The sequence below is a fragment of the Drosophila melanogaster genome, chromosome 2L (assembly GCF_000001215.4).
Source record: "Drosophila melanogaster chromosome 2L".
Taxonomy (NCBI): domain Eukaryota; kingdom Metazoa; phylum Arthropoda; class Insecta; order Diptera; family Drosophilidae; genus Drosophila; species Drosophila melanogaster.
The window spans coordinates 6903876-6920695 of record NT_033779.5 but is presented as its reverse complement, the minus strand read 5'-3'; the positions used below and the strand labels follow the sequence as shown (position 1 = coordinate 6920695).

Genomic DNA, 16820 nt, shown 5'->3' with positions numbered 1-16820 from the left:
CTGTGTGACCGCCGCCAGCCAAAAAAAATACCTCAAGTTGCACGGAATATACTAAAACATACTCCACATATATTCTGAATCTAACAGATACTAGAAAACAAATTTAAATTACGAATTTATATCTATCTTTTAACACGAAGGCTAAATATAAAGGAAGTTAAAGGGGACTGGTTAAAAAAATGTATTATAAATTATTTACATTAAAATGTAATTGTGCAGTACAATAATATCTTAAAGGTGAAAAATGTAATAAGATGTGTGTATATGATTTGTATGTACTATACTAAAAAAGGTTTTATAGTCGCTTTCTTTAGGCGGATGGAATGTTTTGAAAGGAAAAAATAATTTTGAGTATTTTTTTCGTAGGAGTTGAAAAGGAAATATTTAGATTTTCATTTTTCGGCCCTGGAAGTTATTGTTGCCAGACACTCCCGCCTTTTGCTGACCGTTACCCGCGGATTGAGCATAACTTTTGGTATATTTTTAGCGAGTCCGCAGTTTCTTTTAATGGTCTGTCCACGGTCACTCTGTTTGCTACCCGGTAAAATGAGTTTTGCGCTGCATTAAATAGAAAATAAACACAAAAATTCGCATCTGCCGACCGTGTTAAGTGACTAAAAGTGTTCGCCAGTGCGCGATTGACCGACCAAAGTGCCCAGGAAGGCGGTGGCAAGTGATTCCAACCCATCATCGATTTTTTTCTGCGCTGCTGCCACATTAATTTGGGCCCGGGGAAAAGCGAAATAAACAGAAATGTCGCGCCATCCGAGCGATAGAAAGGTGTACGTGGGCGATCTGGGCAACAATGCCCGGAAGAACGACCTGGAGTATGTATTTGGAGCGTACGGCAGTTTGCGCAGCGTCTGGATAGCCCGCAATCCGCCGGGCTTCGCCTTCGTGGAGTTTGAGAGTGCCCGCGATGCGGCGGATGCGGTGCGCGGATTGGACGGACGGACGGTTTGCGGGCGCCGAGCCCGTGTGGAATTGTCCACCGGAAAGTATGCTAGGTCCGGCGGTGGTGGTGGCGGAGGTGGTGGAGGCGGTGGTGGTGGAGGACTCGGAGGACGCGACCGAGGCGGCGGTGGTCGTGGGGACGATAAGTGCTACGAGTGCGGCGGACGGGGGCATTTCGCTCGCCACTGTCGCGAAAGGAAGGCCAGGCAGCGACGCAGGTAAGCGCAATTCGCATTTGCAATTCGCCATTTCAATTTTTCATTCATTGTCGTTGCCAAAAACTTCTTGCTTTTTGTAACATGGCGAGAGAAAGGCATACATACAAACAAACGCATACATACATACATGCATGCTTGTGTGTATGCGCATGCAAAAATGTTGAGTTTGTTTGGGCACCTCTGTCGCCTGTTAAAACTAACAGCGTGCTGTTATGCGCAATGAGTGCTGTTAATCCCAGCGCATGAAGTAGTTCTGTACCATAACAGCACGCACACGTGCTCGGGTGGCATACCCATTAATATCGATATGAGAAGTATATAGCTTCTACAATTGTCTAACAAAATCATGCTTGACAACAGTAGTTATCTATTCAGATAGTAATAACAGAATTTTGTTTTTAAGTCTATTATATAGACTATTATAAGTCTAATATATTGTAAAAATGTAAACACTTTCGTGATTAATAAATATATAAAATATATATATTTTATACTCTTGAGCACAAGAATTTGTCCGTAAATTGCACAAAAGCTTACAAATAGTTACGTGACAATGATTTAGCGAAGTCCTCTAATATATTTAATATTGATATTAAAGTTTGATTGATTTGATTAGAAATAGACAAATTAAAATAAGTGGTAAACAAAAGGGTAGCAGGCGGCTGCAAGACACCCTCCTACGCTATTTTCCCCGCGCTTTTACGTTCGTGGTGAATTAATTACAGTGGTGCTGTTATGCGCGAACCAAGTGGCAACGCCGTAGACCGAAGGCACACGTGCTTGCACTTCATTTTGGATTTTTCTTTTACACGCGGCATACGGAAAAGAAGGTTAAGTTGCTGCTGGCTGCCGAGAGTTTCGGTGGTTTTAAATTGAATTAAAATTGAAACTAAATGAGCAGAGCGTAACGCGATGTTTGTGCTCTACGAAACGCCGGCGGGCTACGCGATTTTCAAGCTGCTGGACGAAAAGAAACTGGAGCAGGTGGACAATCTGTACCAGGAGTTTGAGACTCCGGAGAAGGCCAACAAGCTGCTGAAGCTGAAGCACTTTGAGAAATTCAATGACACCACAGAGGCGCTGGCCGCTGCAACGGCGGCGGTGGAGGGCAAGGTAGCCAAGCCGCTGAAAAAGACACTCAAGAAGCTGCTCGTTGACGACGTGCAGTCTTCGCTCTTGGTTGCCGATGCCAAACTGGGCACAGCCATCAAGGACAAACTGTCGGTACAGTGTGTCTGCAACACTGGCGTCCAGGAGCTGATGCGCTGTATTCGCCAGCAGGCGGACAGTCTGCTTGGTGGTCTGCCCAAGCGTGAGATGACCGCCATGGCCCTGGGTCTTGCCCACTCCTTGTCGCGCTACAAGCTTAAGTTCTCGCCCGACAAGATCGACACAATGATTGTGCAGGCCCAGTGCTTGCTGGATGACCTGGACAAGGAGTTGAACAACTACATGATGCGTGCACGCGAGTGGTACGGTTGGCACTTTCCCGAGCTGGGCAAGATTATTACCGACAACATTGCCTTCGTGAAGACCATCAAGTTGGTGGGCACCAGGGATAATATGGCCACAAGCGATCTGTCCGACATTCTGCCAGAAGATGTGGAGGAAAAGGTCAAGGAGGCAGCTGAGATCTCTATGGGTACCGAAATCTCCGAGGAGGATGTGCTGAACATTCAGTGTCTGTGCGACGAGATCATATCGATCAACGATTACCGCACCCACTTGTACGACTACTTGAAGGCCAGAATGATGGCCATGGCTCCGAATTTGACAGTGCTCGTGGGCGACACCGTCGGCGCTCGACTGATTGCCCATGCTGGCTCGCTGATTAACCTGGCCAAGCATCCCTCATCTACTGTACAAATTCTGGGCGCCGAGAAAGCACTCTTCCGTGCGCTGAAGACCAAGAAGGATACTCCAAAGTACGGTTTGATCTATCACGCCCAGTTGGTGGGACAGGCAAGCCAGAAGAACAAGGGCAAAATGTCGCGTTCACTGGCCGCCAAAGCGTCGCTTGCCACGCGTGTTGATGCCTTTGGCGAAGAGGCTACCTTTGAGCTAGGAGCGGCTCACAAGGTTAAACTGGAGTCTCGGCTGCGACTCCTGGAGGAGGGCAACCTGCGCAAACTCTCCGGCACCGGCAAGGCCAAGGCCAAGTTCGAGAAGTACCAGGCCAAGAGGTATGTTTTAGCTGTCAATTATATAAGAGTAAACAGATTTCCAGTGATGATACCCAAAAGGTTTCGCATGTATCCGATTAAGATGACGATAAACCTTGGCTGTCTGAGCGAAATTGGGTTTACAATCAGGCTATCTCTCGATTGTTCAGTGTATTTAATTTATTTCTTAACTTTTTAGCGAGGTGTTCACCTACCAACCAGAGGCCGACAACACCTTGAACGTGAAGAAGAAGCGCAAGCACTCCGAGTCCGAACAGCAGACGCCTGTTAAGAAGGAGGAACCTGCTGAGGAGGAGGCGGAGGTCAAGTCCGAGAAGAAGAAGAAAAAGAAGAAGAAGCAGAAGGACGAAGAGGTGGAGGCCGTTGAGGAGGCGGCAGCACCAGAGCCCGAGGATCAGCCAACACCAGCAAAGAAAAAGAAAAAGTCAAAGCACCAGGAGTAATTTCCCACCTTGACTAGTTAGTAGGCCTTAAGTTTTAGCATCATAGGTTACCTTACTGTAAAGTATAGGATTTTATAATTACCAAAACGATTAAAGTTTCCGGTGTACATTAGAAATAAAATGTAATATTTGCATAACAAAATACAAATGTTAATATGTTATTCGTATTGGTTTTGATATACTTAATTCTTAAGAAAGCAATTGCAATTGTTTAATGTCCTTTGATTTTAAGAACTAAGCTACCTCTTAGGCATTCAGTTCTTGTCTGCGAAGCTTAGCAACATATTTCAAAAGCAGCTCCCAATTTTGGAGGCCAATCCGTCACTCGCTGCGAGGTAAAAAGTACGTTTGACTGCGGTAAAGGGACCAATGGAGCAGAAAGTTTTTACGTCAGCCCCAATTGCTTGCATCATGATGCCAGGCCCAGTCATTTTGACCATTTTGTGGTCAACGGCGTGGTATATAAATGCGATTGCAACTGGTGCCATTTGAACGAGAAAACTATGCGAGATGCATGGTCATTTTAAGTTGCTGCTGGTCCTGGGACTCCTGCTGACTTACGCGGCAGCCAAGAAGAAGGAGGCCTCATCATCCGAGGAGGAGGAGGGTGGCGACAAGTACGAGAAGAAGAAGTTCGGTGACGAGGAGCACAAGGGTGAGCACGGACACAAGGAGCACAAGGAATGGGAAGAGGACGAGAAGAAGCACCACGAGGTGGAAGACCACGAGCACCACCACGGCGACAAGGGATCGAAGAAGAAGAAACACTACGATGAGAAGGATGAGCATGGTGAGAAGCATGAACACGGCGCTCACAAGAAGGGCGGCAAACATCATCACAAAAAGAAGCACAAGAAGGGTCACAAGGAATTAGAATACCACAAGAAGTTCAAAAAGGACGAGTACATCAAGGAGAAGAAGTTCTACGATGATGAGCACAAGGGCGGACATCATAAGAAGTATGGAAAGGAGCACCATCATCATGCCGAGGAGCACGGCGAGCACAAGAAGGGCGAAAAGCACGAGGGCGGCAAAAAGAAGGGTCACAAGAAGCACCACGGACACTACAAGAAGGGTCACCACGACGAGGACCACAAGAAGTACAAGAAGGAGCACAAGTACGGCGACAGCTTCGAGGAGAAGAAGGAGCACGGCGAGAAGGGCTCCAAGAAGCACGGCCACAAGCACTACAAAAAGAAGGGCGGCAAGCATTGAGCAAGCTATATTATACATGTGATCTTTATGTGAAATGCAGAATTAAAACTGGGAGAGGTTCTAGAATATTATACTGTCTTGTGTTTTATTCAATAAGCTGTTAAAACTTAATCTGCTAAAAGCTAGTTTTGATACTTACAATGTTTCAAATAATATAGCACACTATAATATATTTAAATGTATTAGTATATTAGTATATACATATATAAGGTAGCTTAAATTGTTACGTTTTTTGAAAAGCCTGATAGCTAATCACGACGATTTATCCCATTTCATTTCCAGAAGCAACTCATTCAGCAGATCTCGGAGCACATCGCGACGCAGGCGCACTCGCTCCAAGTCCGGAACTCGATCCCGCAGTCGCTCCGCCGGCTCGGTGGGCCGTCGCTCCGGCCGCTCGAACGGACGGGACGAGAACGGATCGGCGTCGAGGTACAGCGACCACGAGCGCAACGGCAGTGGAGCGGTAGATTCACCGCCGCCGCCAAAACGGCGCTATGAGGATGAGGACGATGACCGGGTTAGGGGATCGCCGCGGTCGCGTTCCCGATCTCGATCGGCGTCGCCAGCGGTGCGCCGTGGATCGCCGCCCAGGCGTCGTGGTGACTCGTCCGCCTCACGATCCGTTTCAAGGGACTAGCGACAGCGAACGGATGCAGACGGAGCCCGACATGCGATGATGAGGGCCGGAGCTGCAACCCCCCGATGAATCCGGCGAGATGGGCTCTCCACGCACTGGACTCTAATCCTCATTCCCAAAAGAAACAACCTCACGTGTAACAAGACAGATTCCCAAATACTTTTTCATGCAGTATCCATCTAAGGTTTTTAGTTGTCCAAAACCATATTAGTTAAGGGTTTTAATTTATAGTGGAACTCGAGTTTGCATATTTAGGTATTCTAATGTTCCAACACAACAACAAATACAAGCACACGCAGAACAAAGGAGAGCGCTTCGGAAAATCATTTGACGGAAGGAAATTTAAGATATAGAAATGTATCGGCAGCCGCAGATTAACGATCTAGTCAGGATTGCTATGTAAATTGATTTGCCTTGGATTTTATTTTGCTTACCCTGGAATTATACTCGAATGTGCAGAGGACGAAGCATCGCCACCATTTTCATGTCAATTTTACACAATTTTCAATTTATGCAACACAACAACTTGATTATTTGACTCCAATCTCTGTATGATGTGTTTCTATATTCGTAATAATTAAGTATTGCAACAGTGCATAATAATTATTCATACATTGATGTCATAGTTAAGTATTAAAAAAATACATATGTATGGATTCTTGAGATGTGTGTTTGAATTATGTAGCAAATGCGCTGAACACTAAAATACAGATATTCAATCAATAAATTAAATGCCAAAATTAGTTGTTTTCCATTTGAATTTGGCGGGCTTTATGCGGTCTTGAACAAGTCTGGTCACTCAGTTTAGAAGTAGGTGCGCATTATTTAAATTGGTATTTTTGCCAGATGTTTAGTATTTTGTTTGTTTGGTAACTCTGCACTTCCAGTTACTTAGTATTTTTTCAGTCAGAGCTGGTATTTTATTGCGCATCGGGTACGGCCACATTATTAGACTAGCATTCCTCCAGTTAAATTTTGTTTTGTGTTTTGTTTTGCATTTTTTTTAACTATTGCCTTTACTTTACTGCCGCCGGCTTCCATACAAATAGTTCTGAAATCAGAAATAACGAACAGAATCGTCTTTCAACGTGGTCAGCTGGACAGCTACAGCAACAATGGCATTCCGCCAGTCGGAGCACGAGATGAGCGTCACCTCACTCGATTCAAGCGTCGAACTGAGATCGCGTTCGCCATCGCCGCAGGTCTTCAATCCGCGCAAGCTCCGCTTCGCCGATGATGACTTTGACAAGGACACGCCCGAGGGAGCGAGTCCGCAGCATCCCCTTCAGCAGCGGCCGAAGCTATCCTCCGGTGAGGAGCAGCAGCTGGACAGTAAGATAGGCAAAGAAGGCGGCGACGGGGACGTGTCCATGTCGCCGCCATGCCAAAAGGTGCGGGCCCTGCGACTCTTTAGCACACCGGCCACTCCAAAGACCATCCTGCAGAAGTCGACGACGCAGTGCAGCAACCATCTGTCGGCGGCAGCAGCGGCAGTGAATGCCTCCAGGCGCAGCGACGACCTCTTCCGCCTGTCAGAGCGCCCGCGATCTCTGCCACTGCACAACCGCAAACTGCCCACCCAGGACACGGCAAATGTGAACCCCTTCACGCCAGATAGTAAGTTTAAAACGTTTCTCGCTTTTGATATTTTAATTAAATAAAGGTATCAATTTCCAGTTCGTTGCTTTAATTTGCACTCCACTTTAACCCATCCCAGCTTAGTCTTATTAGCAATCTAATAATCATTTTTTTTATTTTTAGGCCTCATGGCTCACAATAAGAAGCGCTGTCGCACGCAATTCGGACGCGAAAACCTCAACCTGAACGTGAATGCTATGCAAAAGTATTTGCTCAGTGATGCCTGCGACGACGATGTGACGGAGGAGGCGGGCGACTCGATGCGCGAAATCCACCAGCAGGCACCCAAGCGGCTGGCCCTGCACGACACGAACATCAGTCGCTTCAAGCGGGAGTTCATGCAAGTCAACGTAATCGGCGTTGGCGAGTTCGGTGTGGTGTTCCAATGCGTCAATCGACTAGATGGCTGCATATATGCGATTAAAAAGAGTAAGAAGCCGGTGGCAGGCAGTTCTTTCGAGTGAGTATTCATTAGTTATTGCAACGAGCGTCGTTTAACAATCTATTTGCTTGCAGAAAGAGAGCCCTGAACGAGGTCTGGGCCCATGCTGTATTGGGCAAGCACGATAACGTGGTTAGATACTATTCCGCGTGGGCGGAGGACGATCATATGCTGATACAGAATGAATTCTGCGATGGTGGCAGCTTGCACGCGCGCATCCAAGATCATTGTTTGGGTGAGGCAGAGCTAAAGATTGTTCTCATGCATGTGATAGAGGGCCTACGCTATATTCATTCAAATGACCTGGTGCACATGGATCTGAAGCCCGAAAACATATTCTCCACCATGAATCCCAATGCACACAAGCTGGTGGAGGTGCAGCCGCAGCAGACCAAAGATGACGATGGCATGGACAGCGTCTATGAAGAACTGCGCCATTCAGAGAATCTGGTTACGTACAAGATCGGCGACCTGGGACACGTGACCTCCGTTAAGGAACCCTACGTCGAGGAGGGAGACTGTCGTTACCTGCCCAAGGAGATCCTTCACGAGGATTATTCGAATCTCTTCAAGGCCGACATATTTTCCCTGGGCATCACGCTGTTCGAGGCGGCCGGCGGTGGTCCGCTGCCTAAAAATGGACCCGAATGGCACAACTTGCGAGATGGCAAGGTGCCGATTCTGCCGAGCCTGAGCAGGGATTTTAACGAGCTCATAGCCCAGATGATGCATCCTTATCCCGACAAGAGGCCCACTTCGCAGTCTATATTCAGTCATCCGTAAGTAAATTGAGTCGACAGTATAAGCGACAATCATATTTAGTTGCATTTAAGATAAATGTGCTCACACTAAATACATATAATGTTCGTTTAATTTGCAGAATTCTGAGTGCTGTTGACTCCAAGAGCAAGCTGCAGCTCGGCCTGGAGCTGACCGTGGAGAAGCGCAAGAACGAGATACTGATGAACAAGCTGAGAGAGGCCAAAAAACAGATTAAACTGCTCGAGCAACGAGGTAAGATAAGATAAATAGTTGTATAACAACTTAAACTTTAAGGTGGTTGGTTATCTGGATGTTTACAATTTCTAACGTTTCTGCAACTCATTTTAGTCAATCTTCTTGCGGTGACTAACAATCCGGACAGTCTGGATGGACAGCGTTGCCTTCGCAGCTTCACGCGACGCATGCGCACGCCATTCTCCAGCCATGGCAAGTTCGACAGCATATCCGATCGCAACAAGAACGTTATCACCAATATCTGATAAGCTCGCAACAGATGCCGAACCGATAGCTAAACTCTTCCGAATCGAACGTGAACTAAGCTCACATTGTGTTACCTTTTAAGCGTATTCATATAATCGATACATATTTCTAACTATTCGCTTTCGTTTAAGCTCATGGATTTTGAAGCATTCGTAAATATAATCTATATATTTTTCAAGCTCAGTGAACTTTTCCCTGTTAAGAAAGCACAATCGTTTTAAGAAAAGCCCCTTGTAAACTTTAAGATTCTCGCATAGTTGTAATGAGTATTGTTTTCGAAATTAAAATATTTATTATGTTACATGGAAATCGAAATAATAACATTCCATTCGTTAAATATAGCGAATGCTATTCCATAAAAACTACTGGATTTATTATGACTCCGGATTTAAAACAAAATGTTTGCGAAGTTTTTCTTAAATTCAATTGTTTACTCCACTAGAAATTGTTTTGATATTATCCAATTTCCTGTCAAATTATGTTCCATTTTCCTTATCTGAAAATAACAATCGTCTCATTTTTTTGTATTATCCAGCTAGTTTGCTTTTTTTACGCAATCAATGGAAAGAGAAATGATCATTATTGTAATTTGACTTATTTTCTTTGAGGCACTAAGACTAGATGTTGGCTGTAAGCTGCTTTGATAGAAATGCAATGGGTATTTCATTTAAAGAACAAACTCAGAACTTGGCATGAGTTTGTTTGGAAATCCTTAATCAGTATATTTTCTTCATTAAAAAATAATGTAAATTAATATGGATTACACTTTTGTTATGCGCTACATATTATATTGTTTGTATGATACACCTAAAACCGTCTATAATTCTGATTCTGTTGCCTGCTGCCGCCTTGTTGCTGGTAGTTGTTGTTCCTTGGACCATTATAGTTGTTAAAGTTGCGCTGCTGCTGATTCGAATTGTCCTGGTTGAATCTCTGATTGTGGCCATATTGCTGCTGCTGTCGGTTATTGTAGTTGTTTTGATAGCCGCCACCCTGGTGCTGATTGTAGTTATTGTTGTAGTTGTAGTTATAGTTTCGGCTATTGTTCTGATAGCTCTGTCCTTGGTTTCCGCCTATTCCCTGGCCGTAGCCGCCTCCTTGCCCGTAGCCTCCTCCTCCACCTCCATTGCCACCGCCACCCTGTTGGTTCCTTATGCCAGCGTTCAGCATGCGGTGACCACTATCCGGAACGTAGGCCCTGGTCAAGTGGCTATTAAAACCGATGACGGGACGATGCTTGTTACCAGACTGCTCATTTGGCAGCACCTGTGGCGGATCTACGGCGTTTTCGAGGCGCTTCGCTTCGAAAATGTAGTCTTCATCGTATTCCGGATCCCTGAACGTGGTCGTCACGGTTATATTGTCATTAATGTCCGATAGCCCGGAAATCGGCGACTTAAGAACGCCGCTGATGGCAGTGTTTAGTTCGGTTTTTCCCAAAGTGCCGCGCATACCGTCAAATGAGATGGCTTTGCAAACGCTCTCATCATCCTTTTCGCTGATTTTCTTCACCTTTTTGTAGTGCGGACTCTGATTGCTGATGTACAGGTAATTGTCTCCACGCTTGTTTCGCTTCACCTCCTCTCCAGTAAGTTGATCATAGTAGGGAACCAAAGCCTTGAAGAGACGCTTCTCATCGACGAACGGCAGCAGAGCCACTCCCTGCCAGGCGAACTTCTTGCCATTCAGATCGATCTTAAAGTCCTCCGGATAGAAGTCAATGATCGGTGACTCCGGATCGGACATGAGCTTGGCCCACGGCTCGGGCACGTGTGAACTACTGGCTGCCGGAAAGACGCCCATCAGTTGCTCGAGCGGATTAAACGGCTTTGTGCCCTTTTCGAACATCGTGGACAGTCCCTGGATGTTGACAAAATCCGATGCGAAGGGTGCATAATGGTATGGGAAGTACCAGTTCCAGGAGGCACAGCCCTGATAGTAGTACTTAAGAACCCAGCACAATCCTCGGACATACTGCAGGGCTACAGCGTATCGGAACTGCTGGTTACCCGGTGCCACGTCAAACTTGGATTCGTAGTAGCGGTCCTTGAAGCCATCCTCCCACAATCGCACCTCGTCGTTATTCTCCTCCTCATCTTCGTCATCCAAATTGGCCATGTCACTCGTCCGTTTTCTATTACGAAGTGCCGCGGCCTCCTCCTTGTAGTTGCCGACGCTCCTTTGCTGGCTGTTTGGACCCACGGCGCTGGCGCCAAAAGCAGACTGATTCAAGGATCCGTGGTCCTGATTCCTTTCCTGCCTCTTGCGCGCCTTGTCCCTGGCCTTGAACTGCTCCTCGCGTCGCTGTCGGCTCTTGAAGATCTGGTCCTCGGCATTGCCCAAGTCGGTCATAATCAGCTGCACCCGGTCAAGATTTACATCTCCCGAGTCGGTGAGATAGCCCCTTGTCTTGTAAACGCACTTCTTGTATAACTCCACCAATCGATCTACTGCACCCTCGCGAATCTCCAGGCTAGGCAGGTGGGGCAGAAAATCATTGCCCACAAAGAAGCACATGAACACCCAGTCGTCCAACGCGCGCTCGAAACTGTACTCAAATGGCAGATTCGGCATCTCAAGAGTCTGCTTTAGGTACTCGCGTAGCACACTCAGCCGCACAAAGATGAACTTTACCTCGGCGCCTATGGGCACATCGGGCTTAAAATTGGCGCTAGTTGGCGCAGTCGCTCCGAGTCCGACACACTTGTCCATCTCGTGGCCAAATCCGTTGCAGATGTCGCAGGGACGCGGCTTATTCGGCAGGAACTCCTCCCGAATGATTGTGAAGTTGGGCTCGTGCGTGGCCAGACCCAACATGATGAGATCGGCGTCGGCTCCGCACAAGACGTGCTGCGTGTTGGGATCGTGATCAGGCTGGGCACGCTGCTTGCGAATGTAATCCATGATCTTGTGCTCACCCTCACCGGGCACATTGGCGTCCGACAGGATCACCTTGATGCCCTTCCAGGCCGGGTTATTGTTTTGACGATCATGAACAAAGTAGTGCAAACACTTGCTCAGTCGGTCCATGAACGGGGTGCCCGGCGTGATGCAGTTGGAGTCAAAGTGTTCACCCTTCTCCTTCTCCGGTGGCAGCTTGCAGCCGCGGCTCAGCAGCTCCTCGCGGATCCGTGCTATCTCCAGCCGCTTTTCGGTGGTTTCCTTGGCCGCTCGGAAGCGACGAGATCGCTGCTGATTCATCTTGGCTCGTGGAGCAACGCCATCGATGGCCATATAGAGCAGTTTTCGAGGACGTACAATACCGAACAGACGGTCGATGCATTCGAAGATGGCCACCATCATCTCGTCCTCGTTCTTCGGCGCCGGCTTGTCCTCCGGATGCGTGCACGGATGGATGATGCCGTTCATGTCCAGGTACAGATTGTCAAACTCTATCCCATTTGGATTCGGCAAGGTGGGGTCCTCGTAGATGTTTCGACCGGTGTCCGCGTCCACCTGCTTGTTTTCATTGCATTCTATTATCACGGATGGATACTTCCGGCTCAGCCAGCGAAAGAATGCTGGAACTCCCATTATATCTTCGGTTTAGGCTCTATTTTTCTTATATTTGGTCAAACTCTGCTTTCCTCGTTTTCTTCACCTATACCACAAGCATGCTCCGATCAATGGGACCGTACAAATGGCGGGGAGAAAAAATACCAAAACATATAAAAAATACAAAATGTATGCCATTAGTATTGGCATTAAATTTAATAAAGTGACTAATAATTATCCTAAAAAGTTGTAAATATTAATAGTTCAACGATTTATCTAACCATTTTTTACTCATCCAAAGGGTGTACAATTTGGCGGAAAACCGCTAAAATTGCATTTCTTGTAGCACCTGCGGGGATGCCAGATCGTCAGATGTAATTCATGTGGTCGATTCGAACCAATAGTTTTAATAGTTTAAGATCTCGCAATGGCCAAGATACTGCAGAAATACATTAAATTTTCGGTCAAGGAGCTGGAAAACTATGCCAGCAGCCCGGAGTCATGCGTGCGTTGCATCACCACGGACATGCACCTAGCAATGGGCCCGTACGGCATGGCCAATTTCAAGCACGCGCTCCACGAGCTCCTTATCCGTACCAAGGTGGGATTCTATGACTCGGGGCTCGACGGGATCGTCCTCGGAATCAAGAACATCAAGGTGCTCGGTCAAACGGCGGGTCTACGCGCAGACGATCCCACCATGCATCTGGTCATAAATGCGGACTTTTATGTCTTCCGACCGAAGGCGGGCGCCATTCTGAGCGGCGTGGTGCGACACATCTCCAGGCACCATGTCAGCGCCGTCATTTACCGGGTCTTCAACACCTCCATACGTTTCACAAACCAGAGTGCAAGTCGCGAGGACATCGCCATGGACCAGGAGATCAAGATCCGCATAAAAAACTTCGATATCAGCAACTTGATGCCTTACATCGAGGGAGAACTATTGCTAGAGAATGGCGAAGCTCCAAAGGTAGGGCACTACCTAATTAAAAAACAAATAGATTTGATAGCGTTTTGAAACCTGATTTAAACATATCTAATTATACCCCCACACATTTTGTGCTTCAGAACAAATCCATTAAGTTTGGCAGTCCCCCACCGGAGGAGAAAGAAGTCAAGAAAGAGGACCCAGATGAGATGTTAGATGCTCTTATAACAGAAATTAAGAAAGAACCTGAATTCACGCCGAGAAAGAAAACTTCAACAAAACGCAAGAATGGGGAAAACGGTGACACTACAAAGACGAAAAAAGTGAAAAAAGAAATAAAAAGCGAGCCGATATAGCTTTAAAACCTTTCGTTTTTAACATCTCTGTATATAGTACAAATTAACAATTACATAATGTCGAAATGTACAAATTCAATGCTGAATGGGGCCGAGTCTTTACGTAGTTTGCAATGCTGCTATAGTACCAATATTCGATGTACATAGCGTATGTCTTAGAGGTACAATACCTTAAATATGCTAACACACCTTACCGATTGATCGCCACTGCCAATGGGGTCAGTTGGATATGGTTAATTGAAAACAGTTTTTAAAATGTGAATATGAATACTTTGTAATACATATGTATTTCATACAAATAGAGTCAATATTTTACAATACATTAAATACAATATGTGTATCATAGTTATTATATCTGGTTTTCTTTTACAAATCATTAAAAGCTTGTTACATATTATTTTGATTTCGCTAATTATTAAATAACAAGCAAATAGAAGCAAATATGAATTTCTAATCGTACACCAAAAAGTAACATAAACTATACACACAATGATAACACTTCAAAAATTATTCCTACACAATTATCTTCTCAATCACGTCTACAAGGAACATTTACATAATATACAAACATACGTAATACATATAGTTACAACGATTTTTTGCATTGATGCCAGAGAACAGAAACATGATTCTATTTTAAATATTTGGGTCAGTGAGCAGAAATTGATAACTAAACAAGAGTCGAACTCACCTAACATGAATATGAATTTGGTACTGGAAAGCTTACAGACTAATCGCGTCAGTTGTTTAAAGAAAAGTATTCTAAAACTAAAAAATTAGATAGACGAAAATTAATTTTTGAGAAATAGGCTAAAACTTGGACTCAGATGTAGGAGAAGCTCCAGTTGGACAAGCTCGACGCATAAATAACTAGATAAAAACATTAAACTAGGGTCACAATTGGTTACTAGAAGGGTTATGATTGCTAGACTGAGATTTCCTGAATATGTACACGTTTCTTGCCGCTGCCGCTCGCCGATCCCGACGTGGAAGTGCCACCTGCTCCTGTCTGTCGCAGGATTCCTGTTTGCTGCTGCTGCTGCTGCTGTTGTTGTTGCTGTTGGGCTGCCAGAAAGGATCGTGGTGGTGGCGGCGGTTCGGGAATGTCATCATCCCGCGTGATTTCCGAGTCATGCCCTGCCGCCGCTTTCACTGCATCCTCTATCGCCTTAAAGGACATCTGATCCGAGGACTGCACAGCATAGTCGAATTGCTGCGGACTGTTGAATTGCAGGGTGGTGTCCACAAACGATCCACGCTTGCTGCTCATGGCCGATGTTGATTCCATTACCGAGGGCAGCGCACTGTAGGTCACCATTTCGATGGGATCGCCTGGCTTTGTTTTTAACAGATCCAAAGTGCTCGTGGAACACGCGCCCCAATTGTCTATCATCAAAGACGTCTGGCCCGTCGACGATGATGGTGGCAGTTCCACCAGCAGCTTCTCTTCCTTCAGCTGCTTGGTCTTCTCATCGTAGCAGCTATACTCCCCGAACACGACGCCCACTCCGCCCTTGCTGTCCACCACGGAGCCGCTCAAGGTATACGCATCCGCTATGTCGCCTGGACCAGAACCACATGCTCCTCCGCCGCCCATCAGAGCGTTGAGCTTCAGGATGCTGGAGTTCTTGCTGTTATCGCCCTCCTGCAGCTCCTCCTTGGTCTTCGCATCTCGCGCTCGCTTCTCGCGCTGATGATAAATGCCCGCGAAGATCAGGACATTCAGGATTAGCAGGAAGCAGCCCACGGCCACGGTGGCTATCAGGGCTGTCGTATAGCTTTGAAACTGCTTGCCTCCCAGACGGCGTAACAGCTCCAGGTTGCCAATGATCCCAGTCGACGCGGTGGCCAGGTCCTTCTGGGTCTCCACGCGCACTATTCCAGTTCTATTGTCCTTTGGCGACTGAGTGGTGGTTAGTTCCGATACGGACATGGCTCCATCGATGCCGCACTCTGCGGGGAATCGTTAGGATATTAATATGTTTAAAAGTATAATTAGTTTTTCATCCTACCTGTGGTGGTAGGTGTTCCCGTGCCAAGCGGATTTAAGGCTTGCGTGGCATTTGTACTCGGATTCTTTGAGGGCGGCGGTGGCGTCGTTGTTCTGCTCCTCTGCATGATGATGATGTTATCATCTTCAGCTGGCTTAGTCTGCAATTGTGGTCGCACAACGCCTGGTAATAGAGATGGAAAATTCATATAAAGAAAATACTCAAGATCTGAAATCCGTTGTAGATCTTACCCTCGTAGAGATCCCTGTTGTTCATGTCGTCCTGGAACTGATGGTGTCGCATAGACTGGTCATTGATGTTGAAATGGCGATGTAGCTGAGGAATAAGGTTCAACCACATGGACAGCTTATGACCACGGTAGTGGCTCTGAATGTTGGCCTTGTTTCCTAAAAATGTTTCACTCACATTAGCTACATTGGATTGCATTTGTCGGATCATAGGACTTACCCAATTCCACGTACAGCTGATTGACCACGTCGTAGGCATCCCAAAATGGCAGCTCATCGCCATCGTAGCTGCCCACATCCCGTTCACTAGAGATTCCCAGCTGGGTGAAGGCTGCATCATTGCTACGCAGTCTTCTTCGTATGTAGGATCGCTTCTCGTGCATCGCATTGCTCCTTCGCTGATTGTAGAGCACTGCCAGATTGAGGGCCTCACTGAGATTGGGATGAGTCAGACTAGTGGAGCGCTTCTTCTGCTGATGCAGTGCAGTCTCCAAGACCTCGTTCGGATTAGGAAGCACTGACTTTGCCGTGGATTGATTCGGATTGCTGGGCAGTTTGCTATATTAGTTTAAAAAGGAACAAATGTTTCACTTGCACCAGCTTACCCAGTTTTGGCAAAGTTGGACAGATATCGCAGCATTAGTCTACCGATTTGTCGCTCCTGGGTGGTGTAGTTGTGCGGAAAGAGCGGGGACATTGGCAGACCCAGCCAAAAAGGCACATCTTCGCCGCGCACGGAGCCGGATCTCTGGGGGATTGAGGACGATGACTTAGTTAGGTTTCCCATAACTGCAGGGGTATTC

General features: G+C 46.5%; 7 protein-coding genes and 1 non-coding gene across 13 annotated transcripts in view; 6 read left to right on the top strand and 2 right to left on the bottom strand.

Moving 5' to 3' along the window:
• Positions 1–485: 485 nt before the first annotated feature.
• Positions 486–6395, top strand: x16 (x16 splicing factor). 2 transcript variants are annotated; one of them, NM_001273239.2, is made up of 2 exons: positions 486–1172; positions 5299–6395. In NM_001273239.2, exons 1-2 carry the CDS (start codon positions 754–756, stop codon positions 5651–5653), a joined length of 774 nt encoding a protein of 257 aa, NP_001260168.1. In that variant the 5' UTR covers positions 486–753; the 3' UTR covers positions 5654–6395. The 2 variants fall into 2 exon arrangements, with proteins under 2 accessions (NP_001260168.1, NP_723226.1); NM_164718.2 differs by having other exon boundaries at positions 5296–6315.
• On the top strand, positions 1953–3943 carry nop5. The gene is made up of 2 exons (NM_058064.5): positions 1953–3355; positions 3534–3943. The coding sequence occupies exons 1-2, from the start codon at positions 2085–2087 to the stop codon at positions 3796–3798; spliced, it is 1536 nt and encodes a 511-aa protein (NP_477412.1). The 5' UTR covers positions 1953–2084; the 3' UTR covers positions 3799–3943.
• On the top strand, positions 3386–3486 carry snoRNA:nop5-x16-a. The gene has a single exon (NR_047915.1). It is a non-coding gene; the product is annotated as a snoRNA:nop5-x16-a (small nucleolar RNA).
• Positions 4251–5115, top strand: CG32829 (uncharacterized protein). The gene has a single exon (NM_164719.2). It carries the CDS (start codon positions 4309–4311, stop codon positions 5011–5013), a length of 705 nt encoding a protein of 234 aa, NP_723227.1. The 5' UTR covers positions 4251–4308; the 3' UTR covers positions 5014–5115.
• A 162-nt stretch (positions 6396–6557) lies between the features above and the next one.
• On the top strand, positions 6558–9606 carry Wee1 (Wee1 kinase). 2 transcript variants are annotated; one of them, NM_001273238.1, is made up of 5 exons: positions 6558–7270; positions 7415–7751; positions 7808–8512; positions 8614–8747; positions 8844–9606. In NM_001273238.1, exons 1-5 carry the CDS (start codon positions 6769–6771, stop codon positions 8993–8995), a joined length of 1830 nt encoding a protein of 609 aa, NP_001260167.1. In that variant the 5' UTR covers positions 6558–6768; the 3' UTR covers positions 8996–9606. The 2 variants fall into 2 exon arrangements, with proteins under 2 accessions (NP_001260167.1, NP_477035.1); NM_057687.4 differs by having other exon boundaries at positions 8844–9353.
• Positions 9273–12613, bottom strand: Rat1 (Rat1 5'-3' exoribonuclease). 2 transcript variants are annotated; one of them, NM_135238.3, is made up of 1 exon: positions 9273–12613. In NM_135238.3, exon 1 carries the CDS (start codon positions 12528–12530, stop codon positions 9804–9806), a length of 2727 nt encoding a protein of 908 aa, NP_609082.1. In that variant the 5' UTR covers positions 12531–12613; the 3' UTR covers positions 9273–9803. The 2 variants fall into 2 exon arrangements, with proteins under 2 accessions (NP_609082.1, NP_001260166.1); NM_001273237.1 differs by having other exon boundaries at positions 9639–12613.
• A 238-nt stretch (positions 12614–12851) lies between these two features.
• On the top strand, positions 12852–14030 carry Polr1F (RNA polymerase I subunit F). Its single transcript, NM_135237.3, has 2 exons — positions 12852–13464; positions 13563–14030. The coding sequence occupies exons 1-2, from the start codon at positions 12919–12921 to the stop codon at positions 13776–13778; spliced, it is 762 nt and encodes a 253-aa protein (NP_609081.1). The 5' UTR covers positions 12852–12918; the 3' UTR covers positions 13779–14030.
• Positions 14031–14039: 9 nt separating this feature from the next.
• Nlg2 (Neuroligin 2) overlaps positions 14040–16820 on the bottom strand; it is a 31757-nt gene continuing 28976 nt past the window's right edge. For all 3 annotated transcript variants that reach the window (NM_001258987.2, NM_001298764.1, NM_078772.4), the window contains 5 exons: positions 16623–16765; positions 16238–16563; positions 16021–16176; positions 15791–15952; positions 14040–15731 (listed from right to left, as the gene is read on the bottom strand). In NM_001258987.2, the coding sequence (NP_001245916.1) occupies positions 14704–15731; positions 15791–15952; positions 16021–16176; positions 16238–16563; positions 16623–16765 (1815 nt within the window). In that variant the 3' untranslated portion in view covers positions 14040–14703. The remainder of the gene's footprint in view (positions 15732–15790; positions 15953–16020; positions 16177–16237; positions 16564–16622; positions 16766–16820) is intronic.